This window comes from Gymnodraco acuticeps, unplaced genomic scaffold, assembly GCF_902827175.1.
Source record: "Gymnodraco acuticeps unplaced genomic scaffold, fGymAcu1.1, whole genome shotgun sequence".
NCBI classification, from domain to species: Eukaryota; Metazoa; Chordata; class Actinopteri; order Perciformes; family Bathydraconidae; genus Gymnodraco; species Gymnodraco acuticeps.
In genome coordinates, this window is record NW_022989893.1 from 25,001 (window position 1) to 38,948 (window position 13,948).

The 13,948-nt window shown below is 45.4% G+C and overlaps 1 protein-coding gene across 1 annotated transcript; it reads right to left on the minus strand.

Moving 5' to 3' along the window:
* Positions 1-2,687: 2,687 nt before the first annotated feature.
* LOC117537910 (ankyrin repeat and SOCS box protein 2-like) lies at positions 2,688-11,447 on the minus strand. The gene is made up of 8 exons (XM_034203309.1): positions 11,245-11,447; positions 10,749-10,918; positions 10,148-10,303; positions 9,455-9,700; positions 9,200-9,371; positions 8,421-8,955; positions 7,923-8,076; positions 2,688-2,836 (listed from the first exon to the last, which is right to left on the minus strand). The coding sequence occupies exons 1-8, from the start codon at positions 11,445-11,447 to the stop codon at positions 2,688-2,690; spliced, it is 1,785 nt and encodes a 594-aa protein (XP_034059200.1).
* Positions 11,448-13,948: the final 2,501 nt, after the last annotated feature.

Consider the following 13,948-nt stretch of genomic DNA (forward strand, 5'->3'; position numbering starts at 1 on the left):
GTGCTACTCAACTGGCTTTAGATAAGCCAGTCCTTTATTAGTATATAAGTGCTTTGTTAATAGTTCTAACGCTCGAAGTGGAGTCGAAAGAGATGAGTTTTCAGTCTGCGCTGGAAGGTGTGTAAGCTATCTGCTGTCCTGATGTCAATGGGGAGCTCATTCCACCATCCTGGAGCCAGGACAGCAAACCCACGTGTTTTTGCTGATGGGAACTTGGGTCCCCCTCGCAGCGAGGGTGCAGCGAGTCGTTTGGCTGATGCAGAGCGTAGTGCACTCGCTGGGGTATACGGTTTAACCATGTCCTGGATGTAGGAAGGGCCAGATCCATTCACAGCATGGTACGCAAGTACCAGTGTCTTGAAGTGGATTCTAGCAGTTACCGGAAGCCAGTGAAGGGAGCGGAGGAGCGGAGTGGTGTGGGAACATTTAGGAAGGTTGAAGACCAAACGAGCCGCTGCATTCTGGGTGAGCTGCAGAGGTCGGATGGCACATGCAGGTAGACCAGCCAGGAGGGAGTTGCAGTAGTCTAGGCGTGAGATGACGAGAGCCTGGACCAGAACCTGAGTCGCTTTCTGAGTCAGCTGGGGACGTATCTTCCTGATGTTGTAAAGCGTGTATCTGCAGCAGCGGGTTGTAGCAGCGATGTTTGCAGTGAAGGACAGGTTGTTATCTAGGGTCACACCCAGATTCCTTGCAGTCTGAGTCGGGGAAACAACTGAGGTGCCGATGTTGATTGTCAGGTCAAGAGTGGGACAATCTTTTCCCGGAAGGAAGAGCAGCTCAGTATTGTCAAGGTTGAGCTTGAGGTGATGATCAGACATCCACTGAGAGATGTCAGCTAGACAAGCAGAGATGCGTGCGACGACCTGGGTCTCTGAGCGGGGAAAGGACAGAATTAATTGGGTGTCGTCAGCGTAGCAGTGGTAAGAAAAACCATGCGGGCTAATGACTGATCTTAGCGAGTTTGTGTACAAGGAGAAGAGGAGGGGACCAAGAACAGAGCCCCGAGGGACCCCTGTAATTAATTGACAAGGGTCGGACTCAGACCCTCTCCAAGTTACCCTGTAGGTACGGTCTTTGAGGTATGAGGTGAGGAGGGAAAGTGCAGAGCCTGAAACTCCAAGTTTTTGAAGAGTGCGAAGGAGGATCTGATGATTCATCGTGTCGAATGCAGCAGACAGGTCCAACAGGATGATGACAGAGGAGAGGGAGGCTGCTTTAGCAGTGTGCAGTTCCTCAGTGACAGCAATGAGAGCAGTTTCTGTGGAGTGACCTGCCTTGAAACCAGACTGGTGCGGATCCAGAAGGTTGTTCTGATTGAGATAACAGGAGAGTTGTTTAAAGACAGCGCGTTCAAGTGATTTAGACAGGAACGGGAGGAGAGAGACAGGCCTGTAGTTTATAACATCTGACGGGTTGAGAGTGGGTTTCTTTAGGAGAGGGTTTACTCTTGCCTCCTTGAGACTGTTTGGAAAGTGACCAGAAGTTAGAGAAGTGTTGATGAAATGGGTGAGAAACGGTAGAATATCAGGAGCGATAGTCTGAAGGAGGTTTGAAGGGATAGGGTCCAGAGGACAGGTGGTAGGGCGGGCAGAGGTAATGAGGGTAAGAACCTTACTTGGAGAGAGAGGGGAAAAGGAGGTTAGTGTGTTAGTGGAAGGAGGGTCTGGTGACCCAGCGGTGAGTAAAGGTGAGTCAGAAAAAGAAGAGCGAATATCATCAACCTTTTTTTCAAAGTGGATAACAAAGTCGCTTGACAGAAGTGAGGAGGGGGGAGGGCCTTTGGGGGGGTCCAGGAGGGTGGAGAAGATGGAAAATAGTTTTTTGGGATTGGAATAGGAAGATTGGATCTTATCTTGAAAGAAAGTGCTTTTTGCCTGAGAGATCGAAGCAGAGAAAGAGGAGAGGAGAGCCTGATAGGTTAGGAGGTCGTCACAGTGTTTGGATTTCCACCGTTTCCGCTCTGCTGCCCTAAGGATGGTTCTATTAGCAGGCAGTGCATCATTTAGCCAGGGAGCAGGAGGGGACTGACGAGCCTGCCGAGATGTGAGAGGACTTAGAGAGTCCAGAGAGGATGAGAGAGTAGAGAGGAGAGTTTCTGCAGCAGAGTTTGGAGGTAGTAGTTGGAACGAGTCAGAGGAAGGGAGGGCTGAGAGCACCGATGAGGCAAAGGTAGAGGGGGAGAGGGAACGAAGGTTACGGCGGACAGGTGCAGGATGAGAAGAGATTAGTTTGTTATGTTTGGAAAGGGGTAGAGAGAATGAAATGAAGAAGTGATCGGATGTGTGGAGCGGGTTTACAGAGAGGTTAGAAGTAGCGCAGTTCCTTGAGAATATGAGATCAAGGACATTGCCAGCTTTATGAGTTGGTGGGGATGGAGACAGTGAGAAAGCAAAGGCGGTTAACAGAGATGTTAGTTCGTCTATCTTCCCTGTCTGGAGGTTGAAGTCTCCAAGAAGTACAGTGGGAGGGCCAGTTTCAGGGATGTGTAAGAGGAGATGATCTAATTCCTCCAAGAGTGACAGTACCAGTCACATGTACCTGTCACATGTACCAGTCACATGTACCAGTCACATGTACCTGTCACATGTACCAGTCACATGTACCAGTCACATGTACCTGTCACATGTACCAGTCACATGTACCAGTCACATGTACCAGTCACATGTACCAGTCACATGTACCTGTCACATGTACCCGTCACAGGTGACGTCGTAGTGCAGGAAGCGGACAAGTCTGACAGGAAGTGGCAACGTGTGGAGCAGTTTGAGTCTTTGAACGGCGAGCAGACGTCTGATCTCCAGCCGACAGAGCTGCATCAGAGGATGAGGAGAAACTGAAAAGAAAACAGACGGCAGGTTAGAGAACACACCTGATCAATGTTGACCCTGCCTCTACACTGCAAGCCAATCAAACTGAGGCTTACACAGAAATATTTATATCAATGTAAAAACCATTAAAATCAATCAATGTTTATTTATATAGCCCAATATCACAAATGTTACATTTGTCTAGGTGGACTTTACAGTTTGTACAAAATATCAGTATGACAATACGACACCCTCTGTCCTTAGACCCTCACATCGTACAAGGAAAAACTTCCGAAGAAAACCCACAGTTTAAAGGGAAAAATGGGAGAAACCTCAGGGAGAGCAACAGAGGAGGGATCCCTCTCCCAGGACGGACAGACGTGCAATAGATGCCGTGTGTAAATTGAAAAGATAATACATTTGCAACATAGGTAATCCAAATGTTTGGAAATGCATGTGTGTATAATAGGAAGATGAATCCACGAGGATATCCATCCAGGACCTATGATCCAGGACCACAGCCACGACTCAAGATACAGGGCTCGCGATCCAGGACAGAGGAGCGCAGGATCATCCATGACTCCGGATCCCGGCGTATACAGACACCAAAAAGAAAGAGATTTGGAGAAGCTGGGTTAATCGGAACATGAGAGTACACAGGTATAGACAGAGAGAAGGAAGAAGGAAGATGTCCCCCGACAAACTAAGCCTATATCAGCAAAACTAGGGGCTGAATCTAATCAGCCCTAACTATAAGCTTTATCAAAAAGGAAGGTCTTAAGCGCACTCTTAAAAACGGATAGGGTGTCTGCCGCCCGAACACAAACTGGAAGCTGATTCCACAAATGTGGAGCTTGATAAGAAAAGGCTCTGGCTCCCATTGTACTTTTAGAGACTCTAGGAACAACCAACAACCCTGCATTCTTGGAACGCAATGCCCTAGTAGGACAGTAGGGTATAATGAGTTCTTTAAGGTAAGATGGCGCCTGCCCATTAAGGGCTTTGTAGGCGAGAAGAAGAATTTTAAATTATATCCTGTGTTCTATAGGGAGCCAGTGTAAGGCAGCCAGAACAGGAGTAATGTGGTCCCTTTTCCTAACTCTGGTTAGTACACGAGCCACAGCATTTTGAATCAGCTGAAGCCACTTGACTGACTTCTTGGTACACCCTGATAATAAGGAGTTACAATAATCCAGCCTTGAAGTAACAAATGCATGGACTAGTTTCTCTGTATCGTTTTGAGGCAAGATATGCCTGATTTTTGCAATGTTACGTAGATGGAAGTAGGTGGTCCTTGAAATTGATTTTATGTGGGCGTTAAAGGATAAATCCTGATCAAATATAACACCAAGATTCCTTACAGTCTCACTGGAGGCCAAATTAATGCCATCCATAGTTAGTATATCTTTTGATAGTCTGTTTCGTAGATTCTTCGGGCCAAGTACAATAACTTCAGTTTGGTCGTGTTTAACATCAAAAAGTTTAAGGTCATCCACGTTTTTAAGTCCTTAAGGCAGTCTTGAATTTTATTTAGATGATTAATTTCATCAGGCTTGATTGATAAATATAGTTGAGTATCATCCGCATAACAATGAAAGTTTACAGAATGATTCCTTATAATATTGCCTAACGGAAGCATATATAATGTGAACAAAATAGGTCCGAGCACTGAGCCCTGTGGCACTCCATGGCTAACTTTGGTTTGCGTGGAAGATTCATCATTGACACGTACAAACTGAGAGCGTTCAGATAGATAGGACCTAAACCAGTCTAAAGCAGTTCCCTGTATGCCAACTAAGTGCTCTAGTCTTTGCAATAAGATATCATGGTCGATAGTATCAAATGCAGCACTGAGATCGAGCAAAACAAGAATAGAGACACGTCCCTTGTCAGAGGCTATTAGAATGTCATTTGTGACTTTAACCAGAGCTGTCTCTGTGCTATGATGTGTTCTAAAGCCAGACTGAAAAGCTTCAAATAAATCATTGTTTTTTAAGTAATCACACAACTGTTTTGCGACCGCTTTCTCAAGAATTTTTGAGAGGAACGGAAGATTGGAAATAGGTCTATAATTGGCTAAAACCTCTGGATCGAGGTTGTGCTTTTTAAGAAGCGGTTTTATCACTGCTACTTTGAATGATTGTGGAACATAGCCTGATAATAAAGACATATTCATAATATTTAATAAATAAGTGCTAATTAATGGAAAAACTTCCTTCAACAGCTTAGTTGGAATTGGGTCTAACATACACGTTGATGGTTTAGAAGAGAGAATCATTGAATTTAATTGTTCAAGGTTTATGGCTGAAAAGCATTCTAGTTTACTATCTAGTGTAATATTAGAACTTACGTTTCCGGGAGCTGTTGATAACACTATACTGGTCAAAGGCAAGAGGTCATTCATTTTGTTTCTAAGAGTAACAATTGTATCGTTAAAAAAGCACATAAAATCATTGCTACTGAGTGCTATGGGAATAGAAGGCTCAATCGAGCTGTGGCTTTCTGTCAGCCTGGCTACAGTGCTGAAAAGAAATCTTGCATTATTCTTATTCTCATCTATTAATGAAGAGTAGTAGGCTGCTCTCGCTTTACGCAGTGCTTTCTTATATTCATTGAGAGTAATATGCCAAATTAAACGAGATTCTTCAAGTTTAGTGGAACGCCATATCCTTTCAAGTTGTCTCGACTTTTGCTTTATTTTGCGGGTTTCAGCATTATGCCATGGAGCTAATCTATGTTGTTTTATTTTCTTCTTTTTCAAAGGAGCAACAGAGTCTAATTTTATTCGCAGCGCATCTGTAGCACTATCAACAACATGATCAATTTGGGGTGGTGTACATTTTGTATAAGTTTCCTCCCTTACATGCAGACATGCTATCGAGTTAAGTATTGGTGGAATCTCTTCCTTAAATGTGGCTATAGCACTAACAGATAGGTTTCTGCTGCAAGAGCTTTTGACTAATGCTTTGTAGTCTCGTAACAGTACTTCAAAAGTTACTAAGAAATGGTCGGATAAAGCAGGATTATGCGGTTCGACTAATAGTTGCTCAATTTCAATACCATAAGTCAGAACAAGGTCGAGAGTGTGATTATAGCAGTGGGTTGGTTTATTTACACTCTGACAAAAACCAACAGAATCTAATATAGAGTTAAATGCAACAGTAAGGCTATTTTTATCATCGTCAACATGAATATTAAAGTCACCTACGATAATGACTTTATCTGTTTTAAGAACCAACGTTGATAAAAACTCAGAGAATTCAGATAAGAAGTCTGAATAAGGACCTGGTGCACGGTACACTGTAACAAATAAGATTGGCTGCAAAGTTTTCCAGGTCGGATGCGTAAGACTAAAAACGAGACTTTCAAAGGAGGTATAATTTAATTTTGGTTTAGTATTGATAAGTAAACTTGAGTCAAAGATTGCTGCAACTCCACCTCCTCGGCCCGTGCCTCGGGCAATATGAGTATTGATATGGCTGGGTGGAGTGGCCTCATTTATGCTGACATATTCTTCATGTCTCAACCAAGTTTCAGTGAGACAGCATATATCAATATTATAATCTGATATTAAATCATTTACCAATATTGCTTTAGATGCTAGAGATCTTATGTTTAAGAGACCACATTTAATCTTCCTGTTTTGTTGCACTGTAGTAGTTGTTACATTTACTTTTATTAGGTTATTATGTATGACACCTCTATTAGGTTTTACCTTAACTTGTCCTTGGGCAGACACACACACCGCTAATATTGGGTATTTTATTGGGTTCGGGATTCCTATGGATGACTGCCTAGGAGAGAGCGCAGAGAAGCGTGTAAGACTGCGACTCCGCCTCCTGGTCTCAACTCCAGTTTGTCATGGATTAAGTCCACAAAGCCCTGAAATGTTTGCCGAAGTGAGATCTGCACCTTCCAAAGTAGGATGAATGCCGTCTCTCTTAATCAGACCAGGTTTTCCCCAGAAGGCTGTCCAATTATTTACGAAGCCCACATTGTTTGCTGGGCACCACCAAGACAACCAGCGCTGAAATGATGACATGTGGCTATACATGTCATCATTGATCAGATTGGGGAGGGGACCAGAGAAGATTACGGTGTCCGACATTGTTTTAGCATAACTACACACCGACTCCACATTAAGTTTGGTGCATTCTGATTGGCGTATACGAACATCATTACCACCTACGTGAATAACAATCCTACTGTATTTACGTTTATTTTTAGCCAGCAGTTTAAGATGCGCCTCAACGTCGCCCGCTCTGGCCCCCGGAATGCATGTGACTGTGGAGGCTTCGGTCTCTAATTTCACGTGTCTCATAATAGAGCTACCAATAACCAGAGTTGGCTTCTCAGCGGGTGTCTCGCTGAGTGGGGAATATCTGTTAGATACGTGAACGGGTTGGTGGGGACCTGCGGGTTTCGTGTTATGCCCCTTCTGAACAGTCACCCAGTCTCCCTGCTGCTCGGGAGTTGCCGGGGGACGGCTAATAGGAGCTACCTTTTGCCGGTCCGCACCGGCTAACATGGGCTTTACTGTAGCTGAGTTACTTTCTAAGATGCGGAGCCGGGCTTCTATGGCTATGATTCCCGCCTCCAACCTAACAACTATACTACATTTAACACATGTATCGGTACCAGTAAAGGAGGTAGGGAAGTAACCAAACATGAGACAGTTAGAGCAGGAAATAGCACCCGAGGGTGGGGAAAGAGCCATGGCTAGCTATCAAGCTAAAGTAGCTACCGTTAGCAAACCCGAAAAGAGTGTAGGCAACTGTGGAGTTACAGTCGCTAAGAGAAGGAGAGTTGTGAGAGCTTAAGTTATAGTAACGTGTGATTACAACGTCAGGCAGTTGCCGTGATCAAGAGTTTTAAAACGATCGATTAAGTTAAGATAATAAGCTATCAGCAACAGAACAGGCACACGGGATACCCGGAGATGACAACAACCGGAAGTTACAACATGCTTACCGCAATAGTGGTCCGTGTAGAAACATCGGAGACTCAGTCACAAACAAAAGACAAACCAATGTCAATTAAAAGACACTCAGCCAGCTGCACACGATTTAGGGTAAGGTTTAGCTGTGACCATTTCCTGTCCTTGATTCTTACCAGCTTTCAGTTTGATCGGCGCCCAGTCGCTGTGAATCTCCAGGACCTCAATCAGTCGGGAGCAGAGACGAACATGTCCGACGTAGTCCAGCAGCAGCGAGATGATTGGACCGGCGACATGGCAGAAGGTCAGGCAGGAAATGGCCTCACAGAACTGAAAAAGATAGAGGAGACCCTCTTTATAATCCCAATGACCAGGTTCATATGTGTTCAGCAAACAAATGGGTAATCAGTGATGATCAGCTTCATAGAGGCGGGTCACATGGGACCGGCTACATCAACAACAGGTTTTATCATCCTGGTTCCGGTGGAGAAGAAAATAGGTGGTTTGGTTGCCTTGACTATAAAAGTGTTAGGGGTTGTTTCTGGTTTCAAGTTTTACTTTTTTTCCACACTATGAGGACAACGCCCACTTGTCTGGCCTTTTAGTATCAGAAAGGGTGTTACATGCTTCAGTTTGGATATTTATGATTCACATGAATGCAACGCTGCACTGACCTGCATTTCCTCGTTGGGAAAGCCGGACGGCTGGACGGCCAGATGTGGTTTTTGTCCGTATGGACAGTCGAAGCAGCACCCAGCGTCGCAACCATTGTCCAGCAGCAATTTGAGCATGGGCAGTGACTCCATCCTCAGCAGGATGGCTGCTGGAAACGAGGACGGCTGGGTGGGGATCTGAACGTTGGCGTTGGCGCCGTACCTCAGCAGCAGTGCAACCATATCTATCCGGCCCAGCCGCACAGCGATGAGCAGCGGGTTGAACAAATCCAGGTTGGGGTCGGCTCCGGCCTCCAGCAGCATCTCGGCCGCCTCCAGGTTCATGTTGTGGACGGAGAAGCAGAGCGCCGTGCTCCGCCGGTCCTTGTACATAATGGAGAAGGCCTCCGATAGCTCGGAGTTGACCTCAAATCCAGACTTGATCAGCAGATCCATGATTTCATCCTGGTTCTTCTCTGCCGCGATGTGCAGAGGACTAATGCCGCTGCGCTGTACTCTGACCATGCTGGTCACCTGGATCAGTAACGACACAATTCTGGAAATACACAACACATCTGTCAGGGGGGAAAAGGGGTCTTTATCTGGAGACTACCTCACACCACCAGACCTGTTTTTACTTTGGACAGAAACAAGCTGGAGACAGGGAAAACAAGTACTGTATATACTGAAAAAGGGTTAGTCTGAATCGGTACACCTGATTGGTAGAGCCCCTGGCAGATTGTATATACTGGTTTAGGTTCAAATGAGGTGTAAATCAATGAGAGAGAGCTGTCTCACACCTGGAGTGGTTGTTCTGAACAGCCACGTGAAGAGGCAGCAGGCCCGACTTCATGGAGCGGTTAGCATCTGCCTTCAGAGAGAGCAGCACCTCCACTGCGGAAACATGGCCATTCTTACAGGCTTCAAACAGCGGCGAGGCTCCGTCTGCCGCCTGGCCATCTACATCTGCACCTAAAGGGACCAAAACCCCTTTAGAAATCCCTTAACATCAGCTCCTGACGGACTCTGATTGATGGGCAGGTGCGTTGGCTCACCTTTCTTAGCAAGCAGCTGGATGATGTCGGCATGCCCGTGCTGTGCAGCAATAAAGAGAGGCCGGATGCCGTAGACGTTTTTGCTCTGGAGGTGGGCTCCGGACTCCAGTAACATCCGGCAGAGCTTCAGCTGCCCGTTCATGCAGACTTCATGAAGAGCGCTGGCTCCCTGAGCGTTGGACCGGTTCACCTCAGCCCCACCCCTCAGCAGCAGATCCACAATGGCCTCGTTGGGTTTCTCGCAGGCTAAAAACAACAACAATTAAACCAGAGAGCGGTTCGTCACATGTTTCTGTATTGCAGACCGTGGACTGACCACCACCACGTCCTCCAATGATTATGGATTACGGTTTTGAAATCTCAAGTCTGCCGTTTTTCTCTGTCAACATTTCATTTAGTTTTTAAGGAAACGAGGCAGCCAGGTCTAGTTGGTTATCTTTGATTTGTCCAACTCCCGAAAGATGCTTAGATGCTTAGTGTTAGGAAGAAAATCTCCTTAGAGTTTGGCAACGTTTTTGACTTATTTTAACCAGAGGCATTTGGGCTGGATATCAGAAAGGATGAAGGTTTAACAAAATGTTTTGTCTTCACTTTCAGATCATCAGGCTCGCCCTGAGGGTGATATCCAGTTTCAAAACCGACTGAACTTTAGGAAACTCTTATATTCTTACAGCACGGAGCCTCGTAACTCACCTATGAACAGTGTAGTCTCTCGGTCCTTGTTGGCGATGTTTGGGTCGGCTCCGTGCTTCAGGAGGAAGTCGACACAGGAAACGTTTCCTTGTCCAGCCGCCAGCAGCAGAGCGCTCTCACTCTTCAGACTGCATCGGTTCACTGAGTCGGGAAAAGCTGAAGACGGAAACAAAGGTTAAGATTTATGTCACCTCTAAATTAAATTAAATATATGTAATAATTAAGTACTTAAATAGGTTGAAGTGTCATTTTTGAGTGAACCTATATTTTAGTGTAAGGGGTGCATTTAGCCAGAGGTTCAGATTTAAGGCAGATATTTTCAGTTTAGGAATATGAGGTGAGATCAGCTGAAGAGTGGTTTCAGGAGAGGTAGAATCATAGATATATAGATGGATTCTACTTTCAGGTCACGATATTGACAATATCAATTATATATAAATAAAGATAAAACATGACCCACTATGAACTCCTGCAAGAAATCAGGAGAACATTTCTCTTTTACCGAACTGAATGGGTGGAAAGACTTAAGGCCTTATTATATTTTATATCAACCATAACGTTGGCGTAAAAACTCCCTCTCACCAGGAACAGAAAGCCTCACCTGTGACGAGGACTGAGACACACTGCAGCTGTCCATAAAAAGCAGCTTCATGGAGAGCGATCCAGCCTTCATCGCTCTGCTCCATCAGACTGCTGGACCTCCGCCTGACCAAATCTATCAGAGCATCTGCCTCTCCGTTCATGATCAGGGTCTGCAGAGGACTGAACTCTCTGCCAAGAACCAGAGACTCGCTATGAGGACCACAAAACGAGAACAACATATACAACATGTACACTGACATCTAACTGATGTCTAGCAAACATCTAGCTAATGTCTAACTGACATGTTGGTTTTCTTGATGTTTTCAAATGTTTGCACGTTTTACTTGATATAAGATATATTTGCAGATGTCAGCAGATGTTCACCCCTGCTAATACTTGCTAATATTTGCTAATACTTGCAGATGTTTGCAGATGTAACTTGGTATGAGATGTATTTGCAGATGTCACCTGTATGGATGCTGAATTCCTCTGTCAGGTGTCCTGCATTGACTCACCTCCTAAAGGCTCTGTAGGGGAAGTTGGACATGGCTCTGGGCGTGTTAACGCCGCTGGAGGCGTGGGGGGGGCTGGGAGGTGGAGGTGTGGCTGGGGGCAATGAGGAGGCGGTGCTCAGGTCGGAGAGGCTTCTCTCCACAGCGATCTGCAGCAGCTCCTCGTCAGACAGCTGGTTGTACATACTGTAGTCGTCCAGCTCCATGTTGTCCTGCAGAGACACAAACACGAGTCACTGCAGGACTGAGGCCTGTACTACGAAGCCGGTTCAACCTAACCTGGATGTGTTTGAGTTAGCCGGTTGGCCTAATCCAAAACATACGCGCTCTCGCTAAGCGGTACTAAAACGCAGGTTATCAAGTGGATCGCTCAAGCCAGCCGTGTCCTATCTAGTTAGGTGCGCGTTCACATGAAAGGGGTGGTATCTGGAGCATTCGACCAATCACAGACATGGAGAAGCGTACTGACAGCGCAGCGTCATACTTCCTGAATGAAAAGTGAACTATAATATGAGACATATGAAGAAGTTAAAGTTGAAACATCCATGACTTAAACACTTGATCCAGGATCAAAGCCACAGAGCTGCACCTGCAAGGTGAATACAGCTGGGAACAGAACAAGTGTTTGAATGCGTACATTAACAGCTTTATGATATCACTGCCGTCTAAGACACCATCTGACTTTCATTACATTTGACTCCAGTGTTTCCTCAACTTAATGTGTTGCTTAAAATAATACTTCTGCATCCAGTCTGTGACACTGTGAGTGTTGCACGGCCAGATACTGTTCAGAAGGGGCATAACGCGAAACCCGCAGGTCCCCACCAACCCGTTCACGTATCTAACAGATATTCCCCACTCAGCGAGACACCCGCTGAGAAGCCAACTCTGGTTATTGGTAGCTCTATTATGAGACACGTGAAATTAGAGACCGAAGCCTCCACAGTCACATGCATTCCGGGGGCCAGAGCGGGCGACGTTGAGGCGCATCTTAAACTGCGGGCTACAAATAAACGTAAATACAGTAGGATTGTTATTCACGTCGGTGGTAATGATGTTCGTTTACGCCAATCAGAATGCATCAAACTTAATGTGGAGTCGGTGTGTAGTTATGCTAAAACAATGTCAGACACCGTAATCTTCTCAGGTCCCCTCCCCAATCTGATCAATGATGACATGTATAGCCGCATGTCATCATTTCAGCGCTGGTTGTCTTGGTGGTGCCCAGCAAACAATGTGGGCTTCGTAAATAATTGGACAGCCTTCTGGGGAAAACCTGGTCTGATTAAGAGAGACGGCATTCATCCTACTTTGGAAGGTGCAGATCTCATTTCGGCAAACATTTCAGGGCTTTGTGGACTTAATCCATGACAAACTGAAGTTGAGACCAGGAGGCGGAGTCGCAGTCTTACACGCTTCTCTGCGCTCTCTCCTAGGCAGTCATCCATAGGAATCCCGAACCCAATAAAATACCCAATATTAGCGGTGAGTGTGTCTGCCCAAGGACAAGTTAAGGTAAAACCTAATAGAGGTGTCATACATAATAACTAGGGCCGGGACTCGATTAAAAAAATTAATCTAATTAATTAGAGGCTTTGTAATTAATTAATCGAAATTAATCGCATTTTTAATCGCATATACATATTTGACCTAAGAACAGTGAGAAGCAATTTTTTTTCACATGGATTTTAGAATACCATTAGGCGCATTCACACCGCAGTACTTTTCCCACAAAGGTTCATGAGAATTTAGTTCATGAGAACTCTTTGAACCTGGGGGGTGGATTACGCAAATGAAGCCGCTGACGTCACTTCTTCTTCTTCTGCTTTGGGTTTACTAGCAGGCCGCAAACCACTTCACGGCGTATACTGCCGCCCAAAGTCCCCGGCCGAAAGTCCCCGGAGTTGGGGACTGGCTTCAGTAGAAGCTGCTGGGAGTCCCAGCAGCCTTCCGAGTAAATCGCCAGAACGCCGACACCTCCTCATCTCCACCGCTCCCATGTTTTATTTTGTGTTGCCATAAGTTAGTCTCTCTGCGTTTCTGCGCTGGGCTAATGCTAATAATGCTAATGCGAGGATAATAAATGGCGGCTTCACAAAACTTTTTGCGAGTTTTACGGGGCGTGGTTTGCAATCCGCCCAGCCAATCAGAAATATAGCTCTTTTCTCACAAGAGAGCCGTACGAAAGTCCCTGCTCTCTAGCAGCTCTCTGCTCTCTAGCAGGGACTTTCGTGGGGGTAAAAAGGTTCTCATGAACTAATTTTAGTACCGGCTCTTTTTGGTGTGAACGCGATAAAAGAGGCTAACGTCCACGCTAGCTTCCACGCTAGCTGCTATATGTTTTGCATTGAGGTGATACTTGAGGCTTGATGTGCTGCGGTGATATGCGAATTCCTTTTTGCATAATTTGCACACAACCGTGCTCTTATCGACGCTTCCATCCGTACGTTTTTTAAACAACATTTCCCACTGTTGTTCACTGTGGTTTGTTGTTGTCTGAAGTCATGAACGTTAGTTGGTGCTCCAGTATAATCGGTACGCCTGAAACTCATCCAGTGATAAACGTTCCGCGGTGCAAAAATAAGTGCGATTAAAATGCGTTAATTTTTTTAACGCGTTAATTTTTGTGTAATTAATTAATCTTAATTAACGCGTTAAAGTCCCGGCCCTAATAATAACCTAATAAAAGTAAATGTAACAACTACTA